This window comes from Bos taurus, chromosome 1, assembly GCF_002263795.3.
Source record: "Bos taurus isolate L1 Dominette 01449 registration number 42190680 breed Hereford chromosome 1, ARS-UCD2.0, whole genome shotgun sequence".
Lineage (NCBI taxonomy): Eukaryota > Metazoa > Chordata > Mammalia > Artiodactyla > Bovidae > Bos > Bos taurus.
In genome coordinates, this window is record NC_037328.1 from 149,378,334 (window position 1) to 149,390,726 (window position 12,393).

At 38.2% G+C, this 12,393-nt stretch overlaps 1 protein-coding gene across 14 annotated transcripts in view; it reads left to right on the plus strand.

Moving 5' to 3' along the window:
• The window catches only part of TTC3 (tetratricopeptide repeat domain 3), a 119,783-nt gene that overhangs the window by 60,295 nt on the left and 47,095 nt on the right, over positions 1–12,393 (plus strand). For 13 of the 14 annotated variants that reach the window (XM_005202056.5, XM_005202060.3, XM_005202058.5 and 10 more), the window contains 7 exon segments: positions 1,337–1,457; positions 3,869–3,991; positions 4,888–4,989; positions 6,522–6,614; positions 7,285–7,349; positions 8,344–8,480; positions 10,503–10,829. In XM_005202056.5, the coding sequence (XP_005202113.1) occupies positions 1,337–1,457; positions 3,869–3,991; positions 4,888–4,989; positions 6,522–6,614; positions 7,285–7,349; positions 8,344–8,480; positions 10,503–10,829 (968 nt within the window). 14 annotated transcript variants of the gene reach the window in all.

The following is a 12,393-nucleotide window of genomic DNA, read 5'->3' on the forward strand; positions in this document are numbered from 1 at the left end:
GAAGGCTGAGTGCCAAAGAATTGATGCTTTTGAATTGTTCTGGAGAAGACCCTTGAGAGTCCCTTGGACGGTGAGCAGATCAAACCAGTCAATCCTAAAGGAAAATTCAACCCTGAATATTCATTGGAAGGACTGATTCTGAAACTGATAAAGAATCAGAGGTAGTGAGGATTTTGCAGTCATCTCCACGGTAATAACAAATGCAATTAATTTGAAAGTTTAGCATAAGTTGTTTAGGACACACCCGTTTAATGCAGTGACCACATGTACATATTCACTAGATCTAGGAAAATAACAAATATGTAACATCATGGAGGTTGTGATAAGTGAAGAAGTCTTTTACCATTTTGAAAGTCATTTAAAATTTTTAAAAATTTTATTGAAGTATAATTGATTTACAATGTTGTGGAAAGGCTTTTAAATTTTAATTTCAAAATAATACAGTTTGGCATCCAGTGACCAATAAGCTAGCTGGATTTTTGCTGTTGTAATGTGTAGTCTCTGGTTTAAAGTCTTGCTGTTTATAACCGTCTTACGGTGGTTGGTGGTCTAGCATTTCTGTAGGTGAAGTCATCTGTGCAAAGGTAAAAATGACTTCTTCAATTGGAAGATGGTTTCAAGATTGAAGAACAGGAAACCTTTTGCTTCTGTAGTCTAACAAGAATAGAGACTGGGAGAACCTTATAATTCATTATTCTAATATTCTTTGGTTGAATGAACTTTGGGAATCTATTGGTATTTTTTTTTAACTGTAAATTGGCACTAAAACATATCACATTTATAGTAAAACAAGTTTACATACACATTTGTTGTGTTAAAATAATAACTGCTTTATAGCTGAAGAAAGATGTCCAGAATACACACGCTCTTTAACAGTTTTATAGCAGAGAGATTTTATTATAGCCATTTTAAATGAATCAAGTTAAAAAAAAATTTCCCCGTTTATGATTAATTAGTTGAAATGGATCTATGATGTTGCACTACAAGGACCTCCTTTAATTAGATTAGTAAATTAAATAAAAATGGAACAACCAAATTTGTTCAATTTTCTGTGTTAATTGTGGAAAACTTTAAAAAATAAATTACAGCTTAAAACTAGTGTGCACCTACCATAGTAAAACCAGTGTCCTGGTACATTTGTGTTTAATTTATATTACTTTTGTAACAAAGAGTGATAATGTCTTGGTTTTTTGAAGAAAATATGGGTTACCATGAATATTTCTGTGCAGTGATTTGTCAAATGTACTCTTCCTGGTAAGCTTGAAATCTCTGTGCCTTGTGGGGAGTGGAAATTCATGTCTCATCTTTAATACCTTCTTCGTAATTCTGACTTTAGATTTTTAGAAGCTCTTAATCATTTTGAGAAAGCAAGAACCTTGATCTGTCGTCTTCCTGGAGTGTTAACTTGGCCCACAAGTAATGTGGTTATTGAGGAGACTCAGCCAGGGAAGATAAAGGTAATTATTTCTGTAGAGCTTCTTACTAACCATAAAAGCTCATTTGCACTCCTGTGATCTTGACTCAGGTATAAGATGACACTCTGTCCTCAGCTCCTTCATTTCCCCTTTAAAAACTGGTGGAGTCACCAACATTTATTTGGCATTTCCTATTTGCCTATCATACACCTTCCATTTATCATTACCTGTACCTCTTCTAGCAACCCTATGTGATGAGCACTGTGATTATTCCCATTTGACAGATGAGGAAGATTATGTTTAGACAGATTTAGTGATGAGTTCCGGAGAAGGCAATGGCACCCCACTCCAGTACTCTTGCCTGGGGTCGCTAAGAGTCGGACACAACTGAGCAACTTCCTTTCACTTTTCACTTTCATGCACTGGAGAAGGAAATGGCAACCCACTCCAGTGTTCTTGCCTGGAGAATCCCGGGGACGGGGGAGCCTGGTGGGCTGCCATCTATAGGGTTGCACAGAGTCGGACATGACTGAAGTGACTTGACAGCAGCCGCAGTGATGAGTTCAAGATTAAACAGCTCGGAAATGGTGGAGCTGGGACTTGAATCCAGGCATTCTGGCTAGAGTGCACTGTTGTGTGCTGGTTGTACTTAGAGAAGGATTTCACATGATTGTTTCCTTATAATTTCTGTAGTTATTGACACTGAAGACCTAAAAAGTATAAATTGGTCTCATATCCAGAATCATGGGGTGCTTTGCCAGTTCTAGAAAGACTAAATCATGTAACTTGACTGGGATAGGCTGTAACTTGTGGTGAGCCCTGATGTATACTCAGAACTTGCTTTTAACTAAAGCTTTTACAAGCACAGGCATCAACTCTTACTCTAAAAGTAGCTGAAAGATCTGCATAGGAGTATCTGCCAACAGCTTGTATAAATAGATGATAAATGTGCAAAGTGTTTTCAACAATTAGCCATCAGAGAAATGCAAATGAGAACAGGGTACCATTTCACACCCATTAGGGTGGCTGTAATCAAAAAGACAATACAAGTGTTGGCAAGGATGTGGAGAAATCAGAACCCCCATACATTGCTATAAAATTTAAAATGGTGGAGCTGCTTTGGAAAACAGTCTGGCAGTTCTTCATTGGTTAAAGATAGAGTTACCAAATGGCTGAGCAGTTTCAGTCCTAAATATACTCAGAGACAGGAATACATAAGTTCTCCCGAAAACTTAAACATAAATGTTCATAGTAGCATTATTAAAAATAGTCAAAAAGTGGAAAGAACTCAAAGGCTATTAGCTGATGAATGGTTAAATAAAATGTGGTGTATCCATGTAACACATTTGGCCATAAAAAGGAGTGAAGTAATGATACATGCTACAACATAGATGAACCTTGAAAATGTTACACTGAGTGAAAGAATCCAGGTACGAAATGCCAGATACTGTGTGATTCTGTTTATCTGGAATCTCCACAGTAGGACTTTTTTCTTTGGGGGCTACACCATGTAGCATGTGGGATCTTAGTTGCCCAACCAGGGATCGAACCTGTGCCCCCTGCAATGGAATCACACAGAGTGTTAACAACTGGACCTCCAATGAAGTGCTCACAATAGGAAAATCTATATTTGAAGGCAGATAGTATATTAGTGATTGTCAGGGGATAGGGGACTGAGGAAAGATGAGGGATTACTCATGGGTATGGGATTTCTTGTTGAGTGGTGAAAATGTTTTAAATTTAGGCTATGGTGATGGTTACATGACTCCGAATATACTAACAAACCACTGAACTATACACTTTAAGTGCATGAATTGTATGGTACATGAATTATATATGAACAAAACTGTTATAAGAAATAAAACAGAGGGACTGTTGGATTTTCCTCTCTTTATTCTGGACTGGGATGGAGGCATTGGAACTATTGATACTGATAACAGTGAACCATCCTGGGAAGCCTGGCATGAGTGTCGGGGACTTCGGTGGCAGTGGTGTAACTCTTCAGGGGATGGGCAAGCACAAGTTCCGGGGTTCAGGGAGGAGGAGGAATGTCAGTAGGGGTGGGAGGATGTCCCAGGTGAAGTGACCCTGGGCAGAAAGTGGAGTCCTAAGGCTAATTCTACCTCATTAGGCGCCTCTGAATGCTTAAAGGAGGTTTTTAAGAGGTATGTATTGTAAAATGAGGTTTGAGGATTACAACAAAGGATAAGGTTTTGATTCAGTCTGAAATTCTGAAAATTTTTTGTTCAGTCCTTTTCTTCCATTCTTTTCTCAGCATGTCTCTGTATCAGCCTCTCTCCAGGAGGAAAAACTTTATAAGTTGTATGTAGTTTCTTGGCTAAAAGGCATTTGGTCCTTTGTGTGCTGAAAATATTTTAATGGCAAGAGATTATTGAAAGAATTTGATTGATGAATTAGTGTTGTCATATCATTTTTGTTTACTTTTGTTGTAGATGCTGTTAGAGAAATTTGTTGAAGAATGCAGGTTCCCTCCAGTGCCGGATGCCACTTGTTGCTATCAGAAGTGCCATGGATATTCCAAAATCCAGATATATATAACTGATCCAGACTTTAAGGTACAGAATGAGGGTATACCGGGACATGAACTTGCTGAATTGTGCCTGAAAATGGTTTCAGAACAAATTCTTTAGTTGGAGCCCCCCAAGTTCTCTGACTTGCTGGTAGCTTCACATCCTCTTGTCTGCCTCCTCCCCTGACTTCAGTCTGCAGCACCTCACTTGGGGACCCAGAGTCGTTGACATAAACACCGAGGGCAGTGGTGGTGACCTGAGAAGGCAGGCTAGCTAAGTCCATTTCCGCCTTCTAGCCACCACTTCGTGTAACTGCCTGCTCCTTAGGAGCACAGGAAGCACTGTGAGGTAATTACCCTGATTTGCTGCAGTTCTAGTTTCTTATTTAATTTGAATCCAGGAATCTGAAGAATTGAAATCTAGGAACCAATCTGATCACTGAATAACCCCTAACCTAAATCTGAGACTGAGTCTGGCAGTTAATTGAGTGAATAGAACACTGCACCTTAGTTTATTCAAGAAAATAGAAGCTGCCTGCTGCCCTGGTTAGTAGTTCAGATGAAATAAAGTTTATAAAGTATTTGATATTTTGTAAACCACTCCAGTATCCTCTCCTGGAACACCCCCATGCACAGAGGAGCCTGGTGGGCTGCAGTCCATGGGGTCACAAAGAGTCGGGCACAGCTGAGCGACTAACACTTTCACTTTCAAAGGAATACACAACTGTAAATTGTGGAAATGAATGTCAGTCAAGCTCAGTGTTTTCAGCGCTAGGCAGTCTGGGGTATGGAACTACTGTACTCCCTGGGAGGAAATGTGACATCTAGTTATGTCTGCCAGGTGAATGCAAACACGTCTCTATCTTATTATGTGTTGTGGATGTGAAAGTGTGTATGTAGACATTTTTAAGATGTGAATTAAAAATTGTTTTAAAACTCCAGGGTTTTATACGGATCAGCTGTTGCCAGTATTGTAAAATAGAATTTCACATGAACTGCTGGAAGAAGTTAAAAACAACAACCTTCAATGATAAAATTGACAAGGTAAGACTAACAAGATTTTCTGGATTTTTTAGTATGCTTATTGTATATTGATTTTTCTTCCCCGAGAATCTTCAAGAAAAGTCTTAAGTGAATATGAATTTCTCTGTGTGAGACATAATTAGAAGGTATTAAAAGTTTTAATGATAAAGTACAAAGTTTTTGTTTTTCATTTATACAAGTGTAAAGGCAATAACCATAGAGGCTTTTAATAAATTGTTGAACCGCCCCCTTTTATGTTGGGAATGTATGATCAGAAATAAATTATTTCATGTTATGATGTAGAATTAGGGCCTCAAATTTTTTATTTCCTAAAAAAGTTTGAGATAATTTGTATTAAGAAATCAACTTAAATTTTGTGCTGCCATATTTGGTTGGAGTTTCTCTTAATTAGTGAGATAACTATGTTAATTACCATTAGCCAGATATACTTTGAGAGCAGTCATAGTTTAATAATCTTCATTCATAGACTTTGTTTCTTATTCATATAAACTATGGACTTAAAAAAAATAACCTTATTCTACACTACTTTTAGCCTCTTGAGAAAAGAATAAGGTGGTTGTGCTAGGTGAATGTTAGCAGAAGTAATATTCAAGTCTAGTAAAAATAAATTCTCATATTTTACACATTTTCCTGTTGTTATCTAGAGGTGTGATGATGTGACCAAATAACTGTTGCCGTTGAGTCGCTCGTGCTGTCTTTGTCTCACTTCAGTTGAGCTTCTCTAGCTATACCCTCAGGGCGGTGGCGCTGTAGCTCAGACGGCAAAGAATCCACCTGCAATGCAGGAGACCCGGGTTCGATCCCTGGGTCGGGCAGATCCTCTGGAGAAGGGCATGGCAACCTACTCCAGTATTCTTGCCTGGAGAATCCCAGGGACAGGGGAGCCTGGTGGGCTACAGTCCATGGGGTCACAAAGAGTTGGACAAAATTGCCACTACCACCACCAGCTATACCCATGCCCTTAGTGGTCCTAACCATTCCCCTGAGTGGAAGTACCCTCGGTATATTAGCTTTCACTAGGGTGCCTTGAAGTAACTCGAATGTCTCATGACTTAAAGTAAGAAAGGCTTGTTTCTTGCTTCCATTACTTGTCTTGCAGTTTTGCAGTTGTTGTCCAGGATTGGGCAATGGCAGCTCTGGTCTGTGGGGCTGTGGACTTTGTTTCTTTTTTTGTTTTTTTTTGTTTTTTTTGGACTTTGTTTCTAACTTAATTGAGGTTGAAGAGTGACTGGGACATGTTCTTGTGATCTAGAGGAAAGAGCAGTGGCCAGTCCACTCAGTGTTTCTTAAAGCTTTGGTGTGGATGGTAGCACACGTCAGGGCAGCTCACCTTACATGACCAAGCAAGTCAGGCGGACAGCCCTGCAGCTGGATGCTCTGGAAATCAGATGACAGTGAGAAGGGACTTTGCAGTGCCTCCTGAAGAAGGTTTTAGATCATATTTTGACTGTTCCTTGGTTAAAATGGCATACATGTGTACATTTATGCCAAGATGTAACCCCTCTCCCCGCTCCCATTTTTAAATCAAATAGGATTTTCTGCAAGGAATCTGTCTTACTCCTGATTGTGAAGGAATCATTTCAAAGATTATCATCTTCAGCAGTGGTGGTCAAGTTAAATGTGAAGTAAGTAGACACTGGGGAAATCTCATTAAATAGATAACCAAAATGCTTATACCTTATAAAATATGAGACGTAAATTTATAGAACTTAAACTATTTGGATCTTGCATTTTCCAGGAACGAAATAGTTACTTAATATAAGAAATTATAGGAAATAATAGGATGTAAGAATGCTGCTTCTCTTTTTTTTTTTTTAAAGAATGATTCTTTGCAATTAAGGATTCTAGTGTTCTTTTGTCTCCTAAAAGGCAAAGGAGGTTTTTTGCATTTCAGTTTTACTGATTTTACTCCTTTTGATAACCTTGTTTTTTAAATTTCCAGTAAACTTTTTGGTATTGACAAGGTGGGGGATCTTAGGGAGGGAGGGAGGGTCTTGAGCTGCACTATGTGGGAGCTATAGGAGTGGGTTGTTTTAATGACATCTGTCATTCATTTGATCTGCTTACTCTTAATTTTTTTCAACCTTCTTTAACTGTGTGTACTCTCTTGTTCTTCTTTTCAGTAAATTGTGTTGCTAAAGTGTTCTGGGCTTTTGTTTGGGTCAGAGTATCATTACTGTTCTCTATCAATTTGGATGTTGACTATGCTTTTGAAATGCGTATTAAACTTGTGATTTTATGCTTAATGTCGTGGGAGCATGAGACAAATTTTAGATGTCTCTGTTTTATTTAAAGTTTGAACACAAGGTCATTAAAGAAAAGGTTCCTCCAAGACCTATTCTGAAACAGAAATGTTCTAGGTAAGATTTTTAATAATCAGATTAATAATGTCCATTAGAATATGATTCTATTAAACACACATTTCTAAATAATGCTGTTTTAAAAATTGGCTCAGCACACATATCCAAATAAGTAGTTTTGAAGTGAATTTTATAGGTATTTATAACTTTCAAGACAACCTTGAATAGTTAAATGCTAAAAACTTGAATAAGAAGCATTATTTAGTGATTGAATTTATAAGTAAAATTATGACATTTGAACTGTGAAATGACATGTTCAGTAGATTTGGCATTTGGATAAAAATTACATACTTAGCTCTCAGCTGTTTATACTTTAATTCCAAAAACGTCTTTCCTTTTGTTCTCTTCAGCAAACATTTGAACCAGTGACTCTCTCTCACCCTGAAATACTCAATGAACTGTCAAAATTAATCACTTTTCTGTTATCTTCTTGTTCAAATAATTCAATCCTTTTTTCTTTTCTTTTTTGCCCTGCTTTTTGTTTTCCGTTTTAAGAAGTTATTTTTTTTATCATTGGTGACCAAGAAAAAGCAAAAGAAAAGATGAATTATTTGTTGAAGAGAATTTCTTGTAGCCATATTGACCAAATTTGAGTCTTATGGATCATTATTGGGTTATGAAAATGATATTTTACTGTGCAAATGAGTATTTACATGTATTAACTTGCATAGTAATTTTTTACTATTCCTCTTTACTCTAATGGTATCTTCTATACATGGGGATAATATGTGTATGATCTATATATGCATCCTTAATTAGAAATCACTTAGTCATTGATGTTCTTGTTTTTATGAAACAAGTACACTTGTTTTGATTGAATTGACCATGTGTCAAAAGTTTTTGATATTGAACAGAGGATGTAGTCCCAAGTTCTAACTAAAAAAGAAAACTTCTAGTTTATTGTTTGGAAAATGGCTTCTACAATAGGCAAAGGAAAGTAGTTGATTGAGTTCATAACAAAGGTGAATTGTCATTAATTATAATTATTTATCAGCCTAGAGAAGTTGAGGCTGAAAGAAGACAAAAAATTGAAGCGAAAGCTCCAAAAAAAGGAAGCAAAAAAATTAGCACAAGAAAGACTGGAAGAGGACTTAAGGGAAAGTAACCCACCAAAAACTGAAGAGCAGAGAGGTATGCTGGGAGTCTGATGCGTGATGAGAATCATATATTCTTGCTTAAAAGTGTGTATACAAATATTCATCTTGTTGGGCTTTATGTTAATAGTTAAATTGAATTGAAATTTAGATTTCCCTTGGTATTTTAATACTATCACCATCTTTTGATTACCCTGAGATGGGGAGGGGAGTGGTGTAAGGAACGTTGAATTTATAAGTAATATACAGGGATTGAAAACACTTTGCTGCCACTTAGGGCAAATTGTCTCAGTTCCCTTATCTCCAAAGTGAACGTGAAAATAGTATTTCAAATTCCACACATATGTTTGAACTGTAAATTAGCCACTGATTATCTGAAGTATGCTGCTTCACATAGAGAAGCAGTTCATATGAGATGCCAGAGAGATTACTTCGTGTTTTATGCTCATCTTATCAGCATTCCCTGATCAACATGGGAGCAGTCTCAGTGATTTACTGTCCCTGTGGACACATTTACTTTCAAGTTTTGTGTTTTTTTAATGTATGGTTTCAGGTGTACAACATAATGATTTGATATTTCTATATATTGCAAAATGATTACCACAATAAATCCAGTTAACATCCACCACCATACATACAGAATTTTTTTTTCATGATGAGAACTTTCAAGGTCTACATGCAAATACATGAAACAGTATTATTAACTATAGTCATTGTACTGTGCACTATATCCCCAGGACTCCTTTCAGTTTTGAGTTAAATTATTCTCATTTTCTACTCTGATGACTGTTGCCAGCATTAATATTTCCTCTTGATGTTTTTGTTTTTCATCTTGTTGTGGTTTAGTCATTAAGTCATGTGTAACTCTTTGCACCCCCATGAACTGCAGCATACCAGGCTTCCCTGTCCTTTACTGTCTCCCAGAGTTTGCTCAGACTCACGTCCATTGAGTCAGTGATGCCATCCAACCGTCTCATCCTCTGTCACCTGCTTCTCCTCCTGCCCTCAATCATTCCCAGCATCAGGGTCTTTTCCAAAGAGTCGGCTCTTTGCATCAGGTGGCCAGAGTATTAGAGTTTTCAGCATCAATCCTTCTAATGAATATTCAGATTTGATTTCCTTTAGGATTGACTGGTTATTCCATTAATGTTTCAGAAATCAATCAGAACTGTCTTTTCTACTGAAAAAAAATTTTAGGGAACATCATTTACTTTATATATTTTTTGTATTTGTATGTTTATTTACTGTATTAGCGTCAAGAGGTTAAATGACCACTTTGGGGGGGAAATGCCTGGGCAGGAAGATGCACTTTTGAGATACTGCGATCAGTAACTCCACAGGTCTATGATTGAGGATTCAACAGTAAGATAGATAACACATTTATCCAAATTCAACCAAATATTGTTTTTATACTTGAAGCAATGATCCCTTCAACTCCAGGGGAAAAAAAAAAGCTTTACATTCATGCCTGAAACATATTTATTCAATGTAAAATCTGAGTAGTCGATAAGGCTCAGTTAAGATTGTTGAGGAAAGTAACCTTATTTTAGAGGAACTAAGTTTTTAGATACTACATGAGTGGTACCAGTGAAGGAAATAAGATACTTGATATGTTTGATTTACTGTGAAGTTTCATGTCTTTTAAAGGCACTTTTAAAGTTAAATACTTTATATATCTAATTTAAAAGTTCTTAGGTTATTTAAAACAACATAAAGAATACATCTGAGTCACAGATTATATTGCTATGTAATTCCCTAGTGGCCCAGACAGTAAAGAATTTGCCAGCAACGCAGGAGATGGGGGTTTGATCCTTGGGTTGGGAGTATCCCCTGGGGAAGGGAACGGCTACATAATCTGGTATTCTTGCCAGAGAATATCATGGATAGAGGACCCTAGCAAGGCTACAGTCCACAGGGTCTCAAAGAGTAAGATACAACTGAGTAACTAGCACTTTAACTTCACTTTCACACACAATGTTAGGTTAAATTTTTCAGAGTTCATGTTTTTGCAAATTGGTCCTCTTTCTCCTTTTTACTGACCACTGTTATTCATCCTTAGAAACTATCAACCATGTCCAAAGTTGCCAGTTCCTTGATGACAGAATTCTGCAGTGCATAAAGCAGTACGCTGACAAGATTAAGTCCGGGATACTGAATACTTCCAAGCTTCTCAAAGAATTGCTTTCTTGGAAGGTTTTAACCACAGAAGACTACACAACGTGTTTTTCTAGCAGAAATTTCCTGAATGAAGCAGTGGACTATGTCATTCGTCATTTGATCCAAGAAAAGAATAGAGTAAAGACAAGGGTATTTCTGCATGTTTTGAGTGAGCTTAAAGAAGTGGACCCAAAACTAGCCACCTGGATCCAGAAACTGAATAGCTTTGGTATGTCTCTTAATTGTAGAGATGCAGTTTCGTAGGAGGATAAATACAGACTTCTGAATCCTTCTTCTTTTTACTATCATTTATGACTTTTTAAAATGTAGAACTACAAATTTGTATGGTTAAAAAATACTGTTTCCTGAAGTTCACAATTTTTAGGTTACCTTATAGATAGGTTGACTTTCCTGGTGACACTTTTCCTGGTAAAGTGTCTGCCTACAGTGCGGGAGATCCAGGTTCAGTCCCTGGGTCGGGAACATCTCCTAGAGAAGGAAATGGCAACCTACTCCAGTATTCTTGCCTGGAAAATCCCATGGACAGAGGAACCTGTTAGGCTACAGTCCATGGGGTTGCAAAGAGTTGGACATGACTGAGCGACTTCACTTTCTTTGTATAGAAAGGTTACCTTGTGCTTTTGTGAAATATGTCAACACAGCAAAGTCCAGTCAGTAAGAAAGTCCAGTCCTGTGTTATGCTCAACTATTGTCAGTGTGTTAATTTTGTGACTACTAGGCACTCCCCTGGGTGAATAGCACCCCTTGGAGTCAGCTGCACAGGGGTGCCCTCTGGGGTTGTGAAGAGTTTGGAGGGGAGAGTGGGATGGAGCTATGGATGATTGGTTAGGATGCCTATGGCAGATCTGTATCTAAGGATCAAGAGAAATGTCCTGGGGCTGACCTTCAGCAGTGTGAATCACAGGGTCATAAAACTCTGGTGCTCTGTCCTGATTTTCCTAGTTTGGTTGAGGAAGAACCTTCGAGCAGGCTCTTTACCAGACCTACTCAGGGACCATGGAATGCAGCGGTAGAGAAAGCTGCCGACTGACCCTAGAGGATGGGGTCCTTGAGCATCCACCATGGCCTTGTTTGTCCCGGTGACCGAGGTGGCCACTTCCTAACCCAGTAGACGGTTCAGTCGGCAGCTGTTGGGTAAAAGGCTAGCAGGAGCCGTAGCAGCGGCCTGTAGAGATTGCTGGCCTGACCTGCCTTAGAGACGGGAGCTGATGGAACACTAGGGTTTCAGAGAATATACTACTAAGTGTCTGTCAGTGGAGACAGAGCGAGGTGGCAGTACTCGGTGTGGTTGGTAACTAATGTTGCTGCTGTGGACATGTGTCTCCATGGGTTCCTGGCCCCATAAAACTATCCTAAGTGATGCTGCCATTAGTGTCTACTAAACAGACAAGGAAATGATAAAATTTTTTATATTTCTTACTTTAATTTGCTTTATTTAACAAAGATTAATTTAAATTGGGCAGGAGCGGGGTTAACATTTCAGTACTAGGTGTGATCTGCTGCCTTCCTCTTATTGAGCACATGCTCTGATGTGAGCTCTATTTGGAGATTTGAATGTGGTATTTCTTCATCCGTGATTCCCTTAAACCTTGTATCATGTGTGTATTTTACATGGTCGCTGATTCTCGTGTTTAAATACACTGATATGTAACATGACCTCTGCAAAGCTGTTGCGACTGGAAGGCTCAGCCGTCTCGGGTAGTTTTGACTTGGCAGTCTCTGCTTCATTTGCAGACTGAAAGCCTGTGACCCGTCCAGTGTTAGAGACGTAG